Source organism: Athene noctua, chromosome 1 (genome assembly GCF_965140245.1).
Source record: "Athene noctua chromosome 1, bAthNoc1.hap1.1, whole genome shotgun sequence".
NCBI lineage: Eukaryota > Metazoa > Chordata > Aves > Strigiformes > Strigidae > Athene > Athene noctua.
In genome coordinates, this window is record NC_134037.1 from 247,906,100 (window position 1) to 247,922,669 (window position 16,570).

At 39.4% G+C, this 16,570-nt stretch overlaps 1 protein-coding gene and 1 non-coding gene across 3 annotated transcripts in view; both read left to right on the forward strand.

The window, feature by feature from the left end:
* The window catches only part of GUCY1A2 (guanylate cyclase 1 soluble subunit alpha 2), a 175,593-nt gene that overhangs the window by 16,351 nt on the left and 142,672 nt on the right, over positions 1-16,570 (forward strand). For both annotated transcript variants that reach the window (XM_074916225.1, XM_074916234.1), the window contains exon 3: positions 3,553-3,674. In XM_074916225.1, coding sequence (XP_074772326.1) covers positions 3,553-3,674 — 122 coding nt within the window. The remainder of the gene's footprint in view (positions 1-3,552; positions 3,675-16,570) is intronic.
* LOC141956573 (small nucleolar RNA snoR64a) lies at positions 15,394-15,479 on the forward strand. Its single transcript, XR_012632945.1, has one exon. It is a non-coding gene; the product is annotated as a small nucleolar RNA snoR64a (small nucleolar RNA).

Consider the following 16,570-nt stretch of genomic DNA (forward strand, 5'->3'; position numbering starts at 1 on the left):
AATCCCATCAGAGCATGACTGCTCTGTTAATAATAATGTTTCCTATATAAGGAGAACAGGGAATATTTCTGTAAAATTATAAGATCTATTCCAATTTGCCTTTTGCAGAGCTTGCTGAGAATGCTGGAGTTTTTATGCTACAACCTGATGTCCAAATCTTGCAAAATCCTACATCAGTGTTTGTTACATACATACGTGGTTGCATACTTTCAGGTTTTTGCAGAAGCAAGGCTGAAAGCCACCTCCCAAGAATTTCTGAGATAGTTTCAAATCTCCGAGCACTGGAGGAAATTGTCCTTGCCTATTTCTCAATGTTTGGTTAAAATTCACCCTAGTTTGGTGGGTGATACCAGCAATATTAGCAGTCGGGCAGGCACTTGAGGGCATCAAGGGAGCCATTCTTGGCAGGTAGTGGTGATTGGGCAGGTAGGGGGAGAAGCCTTCTGGCTGCTGCTTTTTTCAGTTGCTGAAAACATTGTGTGAAGTCTCACATTAGGAGACTTCAGGGGATGATACAGTGCCTTGAGGAAAGCATGTGTGCAGTAACAATGCAGCTTTTTATTTATCACCACATGTGGCTTAGATGTAGGTTTAAAAACGGGACACTCTGAAAACCTGTAATTCATGTGAATTACGATATACTGACTAAGTTTTTTGAACATCAGTATGAGCTGGTTAAAGTATCATCTGCCACTAGCGGATGTCCTATATTTGTCCTGTCCCATGATCTTTACTGTTGGTACGTGCTGTGGTGGGTTGCCCTTGGCAAGCTGCCAGACCCCTACACAGCTGCTGTGCTCTCTCATTCCCCCTCCTCAACAGGACAGGGGGAGAAAATAAGATGAAAAAAACTTTTGGGTTGAGATAAAGACACTCCTGAGAACTCGACCTCCTCCTGCCCTGAGTGGTGCAGGAGGATGGGGATGGGGGTTTTTGTCAAACAGCATCTCTCTGCTGCTCCATCCTCCTCGTGCTGTTGCCCTGATCTGGCACAGACTTTCCACAGACTACAGCTCCCTTCAGGGCATGTCCACCTGCTCCAGCATGGGGTCCTCCCCGGGCTGCAGGTGGAGATCTGCTCCATCGTGGACCTCTACGGGCTGCAGGGCACAGCTGCCTCACCAGGGGCTGCACCACGGGCTGCAGGGGAATCCCTGCTCTGGTGCCTGGAGCACTTCCTCCCTCTCCTTCTTCACTGACCTGGGTGTTCACAGGGCTGTTTCAGTTCTTATCTTCACGCCTCACACCTCCATGAGGTGTTTTGCTCTTTCTTAAATTCAGTTTTCAGAGGTGCCGCGCACTTGGCTGAGGGGCGCAGCTGTGCCATGCGGTGGGGCTGTTGGAACCGTCTGGAACCAGCTGTGCCCAGCACAGGGCAGCCCCGGCCTCTCCTCACAGAGGCCACTGCAGCTCCCCCTGCCACCACTTGGGTGCTGACACCTCATGCAACATAAATGTTCATCAAATCTCCCATCCAGGTCAAGAAAGAATCGAAGAAACATAGAATTGTTTAGGTTGGAAAAGACCTTTAAGATTATTGAGTCCAATCGCTAACCTAGCACTGCCAAGTAGTAGTCCACCACTAAAGCATGTCCCTAAGCACCACATCTACACATCTTTTAAATACCTCCAGGGATGGTGACAAACACTTCCCTGGGGGCAACCTCTTTCAGTGCTTGGTAACTCTTTCAGTGAAGAAATAATATCTAATCTAAACCTCCCCTGGTGCAAGTTGAGGCTGTTTCCTCTTGTCTTATTGCTTGTTGCCTGGAAAAAGAGACTGACACCCACCTTGCTACAATTTCTTTTCATGTAGTTGTAGGAGAAAGATAAGGTCTTCCCTCAGCCTCCTTTTCTCCAGGCTAAACAACCCTGGTTCCCTCAGCCATTCCTCATAAGACTTGGTCTCTGGACCCTTCACCAGCTTTGTTGCCCTTCTCTGGACACACTCCGGCCCGTAAATGTCTGAGTGGCCCAAAACTCAACACAATATTTGAGGTGCAGCCTCACCAGTGAAGGTACAGGGGGACAGTCATTTCACTAGTCCTGGTGGCCACACTATTTCTGGTACAAGCCAGGATGCTGTTGGCTTTCTTGGCCACCTGGGCACACTGCTGGCTCATATTCAGCCAGCTAATGGCAATGCCCCCAGGTCCTTTTCCATGAGGTGGCTTTCCAGCTACTCTCCCCCAAGCCTGTAGTGTTGCATGGTCTTGTTGTGACCCAAGTGCAGGACCCAGCACTGAGCCCTGTTGAACCTCAAGATCAGAGGTGAAGAGTGGCCATGGTGTCATTCAGGGAGTTGGTGACACTGGCTGAAGAGGCCTGGCCTCCTGGAGTGGTGGTGGGGCTGGGCCGTGACTTCAGGCTGTGGGTCAGCTCGGACAGTGTGTCAGGATGTGACCTTCTGCCAAGCACATGGCCTGGCATCGCTGGAAATCTGGAAGGTGGTACAGACCATGCAGCTCACTGCAGAAGGCACCTTAAGTAATATGAGCCCACTCTTCCCAATATGCTTTACTCCACCTGGAGAACCAGTTTCCCTGTTGGGGGGTAACCTGATGTGCAGCTCTCAATCCTTTCTAGTTTTTTTCCACAGGTGCTGGCAACCCAGGTGTTGAGGTTTTGCAGACTTAACCAGATGAAGAGTCTAATCCTTAAAACTGCTATTCATGATTTATGAAGTATAAACAAAGTATGAGTGCATAACAAAACTGTTAATAAAATACTCATTAGAAAAGCTTTTCTCTGTTCATTGAGCTAAATCGATTGCATATTTTGCCAAGTGCATTATCACTCTGCTCCAATATTTTCTTCACTTGTATTCCCTCTTCTGTGCTCATTATCACCTGCATAAAGCTTTGTTTTAAACATAGTCTCATCTTCTGTTCTGTTTCTGTTGAATTAAGGAAAAACAATCCAGCAAGCCAAATCAAATAGAATAATTTAGATGGCAGCTGCTTTCTTGCTGGTCGGACCACAGCTCTGTGCCTTTCATCAGTGGTGTAATTCTTTTTAATTTTTATTTAAGAAGCTACAACACAAACTTATTTTTGATAGTATAGTAATTTCAGCTTGACATCCTTCTTTCTGCTGAGATCTTTTCCGATAATTCACAAAGAAAGCTAGGTTTTATACCTGCAGTGCTAATGTACTGTGATGCAGAAGATATATTATTCTTACTAGATACTTGCATTGCCTTATAAACATTTTCCTTGTACAGCTTTGTTATAGACAATGCTCCAGTTGGAATGATGTATATCAGATAAGTATGATACCCTTCCTTCATGCCTCAGCCCTTTTGTACTGTTTTTTTTCTTATGTCTTCATTCTCATTACAGGTGATATTCCAGATTCTAGTATAATACTTGAGATACACAGAGTGTCATCTGTGTGTGATAATGCATGAATGGAAAGGAGGTGATGGAGGGGAGAAGAGGGCAGAGACAAGGGAGGCTAAAGGCATCCTTTACCACCACTCTGAAAGACATTTGTTGACCTTGCATTTGTATAAGGAGATGCTATAATATTTTTACTTTTTTCTAACTGCAGTTACAGGGATGCAGAGAAGAACTTTCACAATATATCAAACAGATGCTCATATACAGACTGCTCTGGCAATGAAGAAACTGAAGATGTCTCAGGAATTCTCCAGTGTACGGCTAATGTACTTGGTAAGTATTTTATTTGTTTCCTTTTGTTGGATGGAAAGTTTTCCAACCATCCTAATACCAACAATGGACCAAGGAATCTTTGCTCTAACAAAGGAGATCTAGGAGGTAGGCAGCTATGTATCAGTGTACTGTTGCTACATTTGTCTCCTTTTCTACATATATTTTATGCCTTTGAGAAAATTCAGAATGAATTTTCAGTGAAGTCATTGGAGGTATGTTGTGCAATACCCAGTGATTAGAAAAGTTTCAAATGCTTTGAGTCCAAATGGACTTACATCTGTGCAGGCCTTGGTCTGGGAATTATCTCAGGTGGTTTTATAGGGTTTCTACAGAACAACAGATACTCTTATTGTCTGTGGGCCTCCTGGACAGAGGGCCTGAGATACAGAGAGCGCGATTCACCTAAGACTTGAAACATTCTGAAAACGTACATTCATTCTGAAGAATGCTTGCTTGCAATAAATTTTTAGAAATGTTGCATGTTATCCATCACTGAAGTACAACTGTCTTAATAGGTGTCAATATTAGATAGCTGTCTATTTGCATTCATTCATATGATTTTTCCAGCTTATTCTCTTTTTCAAGTTAGTAAGTTTTACTGCTTTTCAGTCAGACCTGTGTTGCTGATACAAATCTACCATAAAAAGCAAAAAAAAAAAAAAAAGGTGCAGAGCTTGGCACGGAGAACTTAATTTTTGACTGAGGTTGTTTTAAGTGTTTCACTTCTATGAAATTGATCATATTCTTTGTTTTAGAGTAAACTTTACAGATTGAGCTTTAACCACTGGGTGGTTGTCTACATTTCACAGGGAACTGCAAGGAGGAAAAGTACTAACTGCTTTTAAAGATAATTGTTTCAAAGCAGTAGTTCCTGTTTTATTTGTGATAGTCATTTGCAGTGTAGCAAAGCTGATGTTACACAGCTCTACTTCCAGGACTGTAACAATTGTCAATAACTCTTTAAGTAAGTTCTAAGTCATGAAGTGTTCTCATATATTAATTGTATGCAATTATGCTGTCTACTAACAAGAAAGTAATACCAATGTGATCATGTTGATCAATATGAGTTTATCAGTATTTTGCATGGTTGGGCTCAGTCCTGAGGTCAAGTAACCACAGCTCACCCACTTGGAACACAGTGGCTGAACTCTGGTAGGTGACTTATGCCCGCTGCTATGTAGTGTCTGCTGTGGAGCGGTGTCATTTGCCATCTGCTGCTTTCATGGAGTTTGCAGACAGAGAGCTGTTGCAATCATTTCTCTGTAGGAAAGGCCCTGGGTTTCCTGGTGGCCAGCAAATGGGACATGGGCCAGTGGAGAGTCCTGGCAGCAATGGCAGCCTGGGATTTATGAGCAGGAGCAGGGATACAGATTAAAGGGACTCATTATTCCCATCTACTCAGTACTTGTTAGACCACATCTGGATTACCGAATCCAATGTTAAGAGCCCCAAACCACAGAGAGGTTGATAAACCAGAGGGAGTTCAGTTGAGGCCACTAAGATGGGTGAGGTTGGTCTACCTGTCCTGTGAGGAGAGTCTGGGGGAGCTGGGCTTTTTCATCCTGGAGCAGAGATAGCTTTGAGAGGACCTAAGAGCAGCCCCCAGTGCCTATGGGGAGGTCCTCAGGAGAGGGACCTGGGATCTTCACAGTGGTGCAGCATGGGAGGGGAAGAGACAGCAGGCCTAAGGTGAAACAGCAGATGTTCAGATTGGGTATTTTTTCCCATAGTGACAGTCAGACAAAGCCAGATGGCCCTTCTTTGGGCAACCTGTGTGCAGTCTCTGCCCTTGGAGGTTCCTAACCCCGTCTGGGTAAAGACATGAGCAACATAGCCTGAATGACCAGGCAACTCATGGGGTCTTTTCTAGAGGCAAATCATGGGGTCTTTTCTAGCTTGAAAGCAGCTCTGATTCTGGCCCAACTGACATGAAGCAGCTGTTGATACCATGATGACATTTTTACTAGTTGAGTACTGAGCTTTTTTTTCTGAACTTTTGTATAGCACTCACAACACTTGGGGCTGTACTTTGTAATGTTGAAACCCTTTTTGCTCTTCCATTTGAGGTCTTGGTTGGCTGCTGTAGTTGGAGCAGAAGGCATGAAAGATGGTGCTCTGGTTCACAATAAGTTTCCTTTCAGTTGGTAATATACAGTATAAACCTGTGACGTTTTTATGGGATTATGTAGTTAGAGAGACTTTCTTCAAGAAGAGGCACAACACTGAAATCTGACCTTATATGATAATTAAAGATGTGATTTACCTTCCATGTCAGAGGAATATTGTAAGGTGATACTCAGCCCACATTGTGGTCTGGACTATTGTATCCTGCTAACATAAAATCCTTTTGGAGGTATATGCATTGCATGTCTGTCTTTTCTATCCCAAACTGTTAAACAGACTTGGTATGGTCTGTGAAATAGCTGACATGTTCTAGTTAAGAGATGACTGTGTTTCACTGACATACAAAATGCTTTCTTTTGGTGTCAAGTACCTTATTCTGCAAGATGCTAGGTGCTGTCAGGGAGGTTCTGAGTGCCTTTAACTGCTGCTGGGAAGAGGTCATACCTGGCACTTTGCACATTTGGTCATGGAGAGAATTTAAAACAAAATAAATTGTAAATATGTCCAGTATTAGTTACCTTTTTTTTTGTTTGCATTTTAAAATAATTGAATGCTAACTCTCTGAAACAAATGCTATGAGGAAGGACTCATGCAAAGCAAAGACTTTTCATGTTATCACATGCATATTAATATTATAAAAAAACCAAATTAGATATTCAGTACTTATTTCACCATGACACACAGTATGTGTCCTAAGAAATAGTTATGAATGGTTTTTCATCTTCAGAGTGCTTTTAAATCAATATGTTAGTCTTGGGCCCTTAGCATGATTGAATAATGTGCAGCTTTATTTTTCAGTGTATGTGTGTTGGGCAGACTGGACTGTTGGGATCACTGTGTAGGGATAACATCTAGATGTTACTGTCTTGGGTAATTGTTAAAGTGGACATTGTTGAAAATAAGTTTGCAGAGACTTACTCTTGGAAAGTAAGTACCTTTTAAAGAATGAAATTGAGTTTGTAGCAAAGCAAATTTCAATGTGAGCAAAACACTGAGATAATTTAAAAGCAGTGCTTCTTATTATCTGGGCCAGGAACATAAGGGAATGAGCAGTAAAATCAGCTTCTTTGTTTTAATTGCACTCCTGTCACAACAGGTAAATAATTAATGGACCTGTGTAATTAATTCTCACATGCGCAGTTATTTTTCTGGTTGAATAAGGATTAGTGAGAGTCCTTTCTATGCAAGAAGGATGTAACCATTGGGGTGTGTACCTAGAGCAACTGGCATTGCTGACACAGGAGACAAGAATGAATCTGTCTGTGATGCAGGCAAGAGAAACTGTTGAACCAAATCTGTCTCTCAGTTTATTTATATGATCGGGAACAGGGACTTGATGTCTAGAGCTGGAAGAAAGTGTTTTCTTAAAGGTACTTGAAAGCAACTTCCTGCTCTCCTACCATAGACACTGCCAACATGATTCCCCTCTCCTGACTCTCTAACTGCCTCTAAAGTAGTTGTTTGGCATTCCTTGTTCATCAGAAGTCAACAAATGCTGAGATCATTAGTAAGCTTGGAAGATTGTGAGCAGATGCTTTGCACCATGGTCCTGGTCCTTATACTGCTCACAGGAAAGTGATAACTGCAAGCTGTATGCTCAGCTCGATGCATGTGATTTATCATGTATGAATATGGGAATTTTCTTCCTGTCAAATCATCACTAAAGTGTGACACCATCTTCCTGCAGTGGTAGGACCTGATTATCCTTGTCTCATTCCTGAGCTGCTCCTGCTACAAGTCAACAGAACTCTTTCTCCTTTAATCCACAGTAATTAAGGGAGCCACATCCATTGTGCTCACAATGCTGTAAACCATGTCTGATACCAGATCAGTGGCAGAGCTTTTCTTTGTGCTGACAGCTTCTGAGGCTGGAATTTTAACTTTGTAACTTTCCAAAATAGTCCAGACAGCTTTGTGATAGACTCTGCTTTCTTTAATTGGTGCATGCACACTTTGACAGTGCCCTTCATAAGCATGTAGAATGAAAGAATCATAGAAACATTTAGGTTGGAAAATACCTTTAAGATCGAGTTCAACCGTAAGCCTAACACTGCCAAATCCCACTAAACCATGTCCCTAAGCACCACATCTACATATCTTTCAAATACCTCCAAGAATGGTGACTCAACCATTTCCCTGGGCAGCCTGTTCCAATGCTTGACAATACTTTCAGTGAAGAATTTTTTCCTAATATTCAATTTAAACCTCCCCTGGTGCAACTTGTGGCCCTTTCCTCACCCTGTCACTCTTTACTTGGGGGAAGAGACTTACATCCACCTGACCACAACCTCCTTTCAGGTAGTTGTAGAGGGTGATGAGGTCTCCCCTTTTCTCCAGGTTAAACAACCTCAGTTCCTTCAGCTGCTTCTCATAAGACGTGTGCTCTGGACCCTTCACCAGCTTCGTTGCCCTTCTCTGGACATGCTCCAGCCCCTCAATGTCTTTCATGTAGTGAGGGGCCCAAAACTGAACACAGTATTCGAGGTGCAGCCTCACCACTGCTGAGTACAGGGGATGATCACTCCCCTAGTCCTATCATCCAAAGGAAAAACAAGCATATTGGAAGTTGGGAAAAAGATAAATCCTAGCTTCTAAAGGGAGCCTTTATAAATTTCCTAGTTGAAAATAAAGTATTTCAAAGAATAAGCCTTCATGACCTGTCTCTTGCTTATCTTCTGGGCAGACATTCCAAGCAGGTCTGTGCTACTGAGCTTTATGAAGCAATAGAAAATGCCCAGTTTTTATTTTTCAACCCCAGTGTTTACTTCTGATAGATCACATGATGTTTCTCACATCCCAGATGCACAAGCAATATAAAAATTGTACAGCCTTGACCTCACCTCCTCCAAACACTCTTTTCAAACACTGCACACAATTAATGTAGTCTTTATGGACATGAATTATTTTTCCTTCTTATGTCAATCCTTCACAAAAAAAAAGAAAGGGTGTTTCATGAAGGGAGTTACCTGTTTTCCTTTAAATGGTACCAGTATTTCCTTTGGAGTGTCTTTGCATCTTGCTGAGGAACTCTGTAATCTGTCATAACTTTGATAGTAAAACTAATGAAAAGTAGCCTAAATTCATCAGTATGTATAAAAAAATCTGTTGTGCAAAATTTGCAAAGCAGAAGTAGATGTTCATACCCAGTCTTTAATAACATAGAAGGAATTTTGTCTTTGAAAGCCTATTTGTGCATTAGACTATAGTATCTAAATTGTATGTATGGTGGTACCATGCCCTATGTAATACATAATTAACACTTGCCACACCTTGGGCACGCAGCCCAAGGTTACAAATGCACTTGTATCGGATAGTTGTTTCATCAAGGAGGCCTGGACAAATAATTGCACCTGACTTTCCATTGCTTAAGATACAGAAAAACATTCTCTTCCATTTTTTTTTTCCAAGAAATTTATTTTTACAACAGAGTTCGTTTTCATCTGTTACAAAAATTTGGCTCCTAAATTCTTACTACAGTTACCTCATTTTCCTTAAAAAATGCACAGCATACATCAGTGGCTGCTAAGTCAGCTCTGCATGTGGACTCATGTATTGCAAAATTTTTTTCTGTTAGGCATTCTTAACTTACAGGTTAAAAATAATGCACGTCCTCTTGATTTTGTTTCTGAGAGTGATGTGAGGACTTTGTGTCTGTCATTTCTAAGTGAGTATGTTTCAGGGCATCTTCCATTTGGAGGATGATATGACACAGTGTCGAGGATTCCCAAATCCCCCAGTGATGAGTTAGGTGGAATCCCAGCCCAGACACCTGTCCTGTCAGGGAGAGATAAATCATGTTTCTGGATTCAGACTTCCCAAGACACTTAGGAGGAGGTGGAATCCATCGTTGGTGTAGGGGTTTAGAGAGCTCTTGCTCTGGGTGACATTTGCTTGTCACCACCGAAGAATATCTGTGCTGTAGGCTGCTTTATATAGAACAGATCACTTCACGCCTAAATATATCTTGCAGGGCTGTTCCTTCATTTAGTGCAAAGGGCATAGTTCTATAAAAGTCATTTGTTCTCTGTACATTTGTCAAAGTTGCAGATCTGTGTTTCCTTTATGAAACTAAGAAAGTCTCAGCTCTTACTCATATGCTGTAGTTAAAGAGCAATAAATTTGGGATCATTCTGTAACTATTAAATAAATAATAACAGCACATCGCTGCTGAGAAATGCTACATTTGAAGAGGACAGAAATACATTGAAAAGGAGATATCAGGACGGATCTTCGCCTACCGTGAGATTAGACCAGGAGATGTAGTTGGAAAAGATGGACAAAGGTTTGTCACACTGACTGAGAGCTATTAATGCTTATATATTAAAAATACATAAATTGCTACCATTTTTCCTTTGAGCTAAGAATTGCAGATAGTCATTAGGCTGCAACTAATTTAGGATACACAGCTTGATTTATAATTAAAGTTGTTGGTTTACAAATGGCATAAAAGGAAATGTTCCATGGCCCAGAGGACTGGCAATAGTAATGGATTTTAATATTACTTGGAACTCTATCTGGGGTGGGGGGTCTAAGCTATATGCACAGGATTCTATTATTTAGCAGATGTTACAGAGCACTGGTAATACAAAAGTAATCTGAACAAAAATCACATAATTCATGTGATTTCAAAACTGAGATGAATACATCTGAATTAGAAAAGAACAAATGTTTATACCAAATGGCCTTAGTTGTCCCACTCTTCTCAAATCAGAGCTATTTATTGTTGGAAAGCAGATGAACTACCAGTAGATAGTGAGCAGTTTGAAGTTATAACGTACAATAACATCTTGTAGAAGTCTATTTATAAAGTAGAAGACATTCTGGCAGTGATTCACTAACTAAATGTAGGTGTTTGTAATTATTTTAGGTGCTGTGGGGTATCTTGTGTGGCCTCTGTCAAACCTTCAAAAATGTGTAGGTCTCCCTTAAGTCCTGTATTGTGGTAGATGTAACTTAGTTCATTTGTAGATGTCTTGGATGACTTATGAAGGCTAAGTAGCATTAGATTTCTATATTTAGTCAGGTGAATTGAGCCCTTTATATATGTGAGGAATTATGAGAGATGATTTTGCATTTCATGGGAAGAGTTTTCTGATTTCATTACAATTTTATTCTTTTCAAGAAGTGAAGTTCTGCTCCCCATGTCAATTCAAAGACATACGTGCTTATTTTAATGCAAAAGCAGGTTAAAAAACTCTGTTCTGATTGCTGTTTGATCTTGAGTTAACATGAAACAAGTTGGATCTGCCTTATTTGCCAACCTAGAGATTGCAGTTTTCATTTAATAAACCCTGTGCAAATTTAAGAAGTAAGGCTTCCAAGATGTCATGGGGAGGCATAAAATGATGATAGACTTGCTCAGACAGCTTGACTTTTGCTTGCAGAATTGGCTGCTACTGAAAGAACTATATGAGGAAAACACTGCCTGTTTCAGCAGTTTGGAGCAGAATCTTTCATATGTATGGTGAGCACAGGTAATTAGATCCTCACCAAAAGGTGATAATTACAATGATACTTCTAAGCATTGTTTGTCAGAGGAAACCCTCACTTCAACAAGGAAAGAAAACACTTCATAAAAATTGGATAAAACAAGTAGTATACGTGAATAAATGTGAGGAATTCTTTCTAACAATTCTCATTTTTATTTTATGAAAACTTGAAAGATATGCAGACCCTGTATGGCACTGTAAGGGAAGTGTAGTACAAATTTTACAGTTGTGTCAAAACCATATATAAAGGCATAAAATTATGTTATTGTATATATGTAAAAACCATTAAAAGGGGTAATATAAAAATACTATCTTGATTCCTAGGTTGATAAAAACTCACTATCATAATGAAGTAAGATCAAAGTCCTTTATACAGTAATTAGATACTGGTACTAGGCTCATTTACAAGCCAAATGATTCAGCTAATGTACCTTCAGCATTAACCTGTACACATCAAAACCTTTTTTACTGAGGGAATAAATTTGCTCTTCCTACCATCTTAAATTATGTTTTGGAATTCTGTACTGCCACCTGGCTTTCTGTCCAAAAGACTGTTTAAGGAAAAGATCTTATTCACACCAAAAATCTGATAATCCAAAAACATTTAAGATCTATTTTCTGTATTTGAATGTGGCAAATTCTGCTTCCATACACAGTATGAGTTCTGGAATTGCATATTGAATTGTCCCATCCCCTTAATATTTGACATTTACAGATTCTTAATGGGTATCCCCATGCCAAAGGAATCAGATGGTGGCCACTCTGCAACCACCATCTCCATGGTTTACTTTAAGGAAGAACTGGATGGCTTGTAACTGCTTCTGCATGCTCTGCAAATTAATGGATTACTTTGACATTTTTATTACATCATTCATCTTCTATTTGTTTCTGAAGAGCCTGTGATTTGAGATTTTCTTTATGGGAACAGACTCCTATCTAATTTCTCCACTTAGTAATGTACAAAATACTTAGAAATACCGTATTAGTTCCTTGACGTTTTGTAGTGTGTTCGCAGTTTAGAGGAACTGCTGAAAAGAAAATGAAGAAAGGCCTTTTACTAGCATGTTATTACAGGATGAAGTCATCTATTTCTGCTCCAGTTCAGTGAAATACTTAATTTGTACTTTGAGCTTATGCTTAAAGACTTTGGTAATTTTGGATCTGGCTCACAAGTATAGGATCTGTTCCCTAAACATCTTTGAGACACATTTTCAAAGAATAATAATAGACCTTATATAGTACTTTTGTCATAGATCCCAAAGTGCTTTGTAGTGGAGGCCCATAGCAATATTTTAATTCTACAGTTGCTTTGCCTCAGTTTCCTTCTACAGTGTACATATTTAATTTCTCTCCAATATGGGCTAGAATAAAAATGGCATTGTAAGAAAAAGCAACAAAAATAAACTACAAAGGAAAAAAAAAATTAATGTTAAGAGATGTGATTTGTCTTCTCAAAAAAGTGGATTAAGTGGTAGGAGCATGGTAGATAACTTTCCAAGAGAAAGGCAAATTGAGACTGATAAATTTTTAGAATTTCATTCAGTATATCAGTAGAAGATTGGTAAATAGCAGAAGCTCAAAATAACAACTGGCTTCACTTGGGCAACAGTACAGAGTGTCGAGATGAATTTTGGTTTATTTTGTGTCACTACAATTTAGCGAAGTGTCTTGGTAAAACTAAGGAAGACTTCTTTGTACTGACCGATGCAAGCTAGTGACCATTAGAAAGCCCTATCTCTGCTTGTCGGAGTCATGCATGAAGTGATATGGGAGTGCAGTGGCCTCTGCATTTGGAAGTGCTGGGCATGCATACAGATCTCAAATATCTTTTTTCTGGGCAGCTGGATGAAAATTTTGATTAGAGGTCCATAGTGAAAAAGAAAGAATAGAAATGCCAGCTTTTCATAAGGGAATAGCAAATCATCAATTTTGATGAAGTTGATTCACATTTTCAGTGCCATCTACAATTGGAATTTTTCTATTGTAAAAATCAAAATGAAACAATGAAGATGCAGAGAGAGAACTTAATGTGAGATGAGTTTGAAAAGATTAGACTGTGTTATGTAGATGTATAACCTCAAGGTTTTAAAGATGATTTTGAAGATTTTATTTGTCTTTTTTCAAAATAAAAAAAAGGAAATACTGGATATGTTGGAATTGGAAATCATACCAAATGTAACTTTTGAAGATACTAATTAGCCTGTGCAAGTCTCCAAATGTAGTAATGTATGCACTGTAGAGACAGTGAGTTCTGGAAATTTTTTAACAAGCAGGTTTTTCTATATGTAAAAAACTATCTCCTGATCTGGTATTTCCATCCATTTCAGTGAACAAGCAAACATTTCCTGTAGCAGTTAGGGAGAAGCTTCCTCAAAAACATGTCTTTTCATCATTTTCCATCAGATTTTCTATAGCATCTGATACCAATCACTGCTGAGACAGGGTTTCAGAGCAGATGAATAGCAATCTGATGCAGTCTGACATTTTCTCTCCTTGTGATGATGATGGCCATTTCTATTGTCTCTTGAAAGCTGGAAGTATAAAGAAAGGGGTAGGGAGAAACTCCCCAGAAGATATTCAAAAGACTGGGACCATTTATATCGTAGTAAATGAAAAGATTATGATGAAATATATACAGAGTTAATGTTAGGTAAGTGTGTACTTCTGATCATCATTTGTTTCAATAGGAGAGGCAGGAATAAGCCAGTAAAAACACAGATTAGGTATTTTGTGCAGCTTCACTTCAAGCACATCACTGAAGCCAAAAGCTTTGTAGAAATACAGAAAAATATAGTTTGTGTTTGTATAATAGATATTTAAATAAAGGTTTTTGTTTTAAAGAAAAAACACCATGCTTCAAGCAAAATTGACCTCTTCTTGGTGTGGCTTAGGAAGAAATTTCACTGATAGGTACATTATAATTATTTGTTTTAGAAGGTTGTTTGATTTTGTTTAATTTTCTTGGTATCACGTAGTGTCTATTATTAGAGAGAAAATCCTCGACTAAGACAGGTCAGCAGTTTGGTTGAACATACCCATTTTCCTACTCTGAGCTAACTTAATCTTCTGCTGGTGCTGTGTGTAACTCAACCCAAAGCTAAAATTTTTTTAAAAGTAGTGGCACATCCTTGAGCCAGGTCATTGAACTGAATTTCATAGTATAATTCATGTTGCTTGGAGCCAATACATTGTGTCCAGACTGAACAGCCAGTCCTCCAGTGCGAATGACAAGACCAGACTAAGACAATCAGCAAAACCTTAGCTCGAATACTAAGATCCAACTCCTGTTAATGATAACGAGACGAGGCTTCTGTATGTAGCAGTAAAGCACATGAGTGATAGTTCTGCATACCCTATTTTCAGTTAGTGGTGGCAGGCCAACTGACTTTTACTGGTCATTTGGGGCAGCTTTGTGGGTGTTACATAGTTCGGTAATGGTATTTGGTCATTCGTGCAAATACCCTAGGGGTTTCTGATACTGTCCTGTTCCCATACTTTCAGGGCCTCTGCAATCTTACAGCCATGTGTGCCCCTGCTAGACTTCTCACTTTCACACACTGACTTCTAAAGCTACTCACAGTTCACTCTACAGAACAATGAGATTTAAGAGTTTGCATATGTGTTTGTGTATACACATTAATATGATAATTTCTTAGCTCCTTGCTATTAATATCCAATTATGATAATATTATTGGTATGGGTTAGAATTTAATTATTTTTAGGTTATATTGTGTATTTTTATGGAAGATACTAAAATACTGTTATGAAGACATAGTGGTAATGAATCAGGAATTGGCGGCACTGTCCCCTGAGTCAGGATATCAGGGGGCATTGTGTACCAGAGGTACTTTCTTATGGTTTAGCTGCAGATCTGACCATCTGTGGTCATAAAAGGTCCTGGGAATATTTTTGTAATAACCTAGTTCAGTGACCAAATTTGATTATGAGTAATGGCATTTGAATGAACTTTCCCAAATTATTACTATTACCTCTTTTATAAAATATGCTTTGTTATGTTGTCATGTTGTCCTGTTTATATATGTAAGTTTATGCATTTTAATCTGCTATTAACCATATTGAAGGTCCAAACAAAACTATCATTGCAGATAGTTTGCAAAGTTGTGGAACGCTCAGATTCCTTGTGAATATTGATCATTATAACTATGCCTGTATGCATAGGCAGTTCAGATGCTGCCTGAAGATGATCAAAGGTTATTGTCTGAAAAGGTTACTGTCCCCTGTTACACCCTTGGGCATGAAAGTCACTAATCACACCGTTCTTTAAAATTTAAAAAACTGCAAGCAATCTAAACAATGAGTAGTTCAGGGATCCACTGGGATCTTATTAATGTTATAAAGCATGCTGAATACATACTAAAATAAAGGGCCTGTTGTGCCCTTAGGAAATAAATAACTGCCCTTCATTTCTGTTAGAATTCACAATAAATTTTAAGGTGTTTGACTAGTTGACTGAATTATGGTTTGATTTGATTTCAGTACGCTGAAGGAAGTATGTCGTTAATTCCTACATTAATTTCCGTTGAATGAAAATTATTGCTGGATATTTGTCATTCACATACAACTGATTCATACTTCTTTTTCTTATATTACAGCTTAGAACAATACAAACATACCTGATTAATTTTGTAACTCTATTAGGTGATATAGGGATTATATACAGGTGAAATTCAACAGAGCATGTCTTCCCTAAAGTAAGACAGAGGAAAATGTTTAATAATAATCTCAAAATTATTTTTCCTAGGTTATCCTTAAAATGGTATTACAAACTGGAGTAAGATTTGATGCACATTTGTATCCAGGAGCTTCCATCACTGATATTTATTCATCCCTTCAGCAATACCAGCCTTATCACCACTGTAAATCAAAACATTTTGAATTTCTGTGATGGAGACTTGAAGTGACATTGTGAGATATCACAGAGCTGTCCCATTTACTAGCAGTTTAGATTGCTCTAAGAGGCAGGGTTTTTTTTTTAAAGATGGGTGAGTGTAGAAGCCTAAAATGAAGAGGCTTTGCTCTCCTTTGCAGACAACAAAAAAGAAGTAATTATTCCTCTGTATCTTCTGGCAGTGCCCAATAGCTATAATGAGAAAAGTATTTTGTCTGAAAGAAAACCCAAAACCCACAACTCCCCTCCCCCAGCTACTAAAGTGTCATCTGACTGCAGGGCTTTACATTACTTATTGAAAGCCAAAGGCATGACTTTGAGTCTCGGTAGCTTATTCTTCAAGCTGGTAAGAGCTGGATCCCTCACAAAGGCAG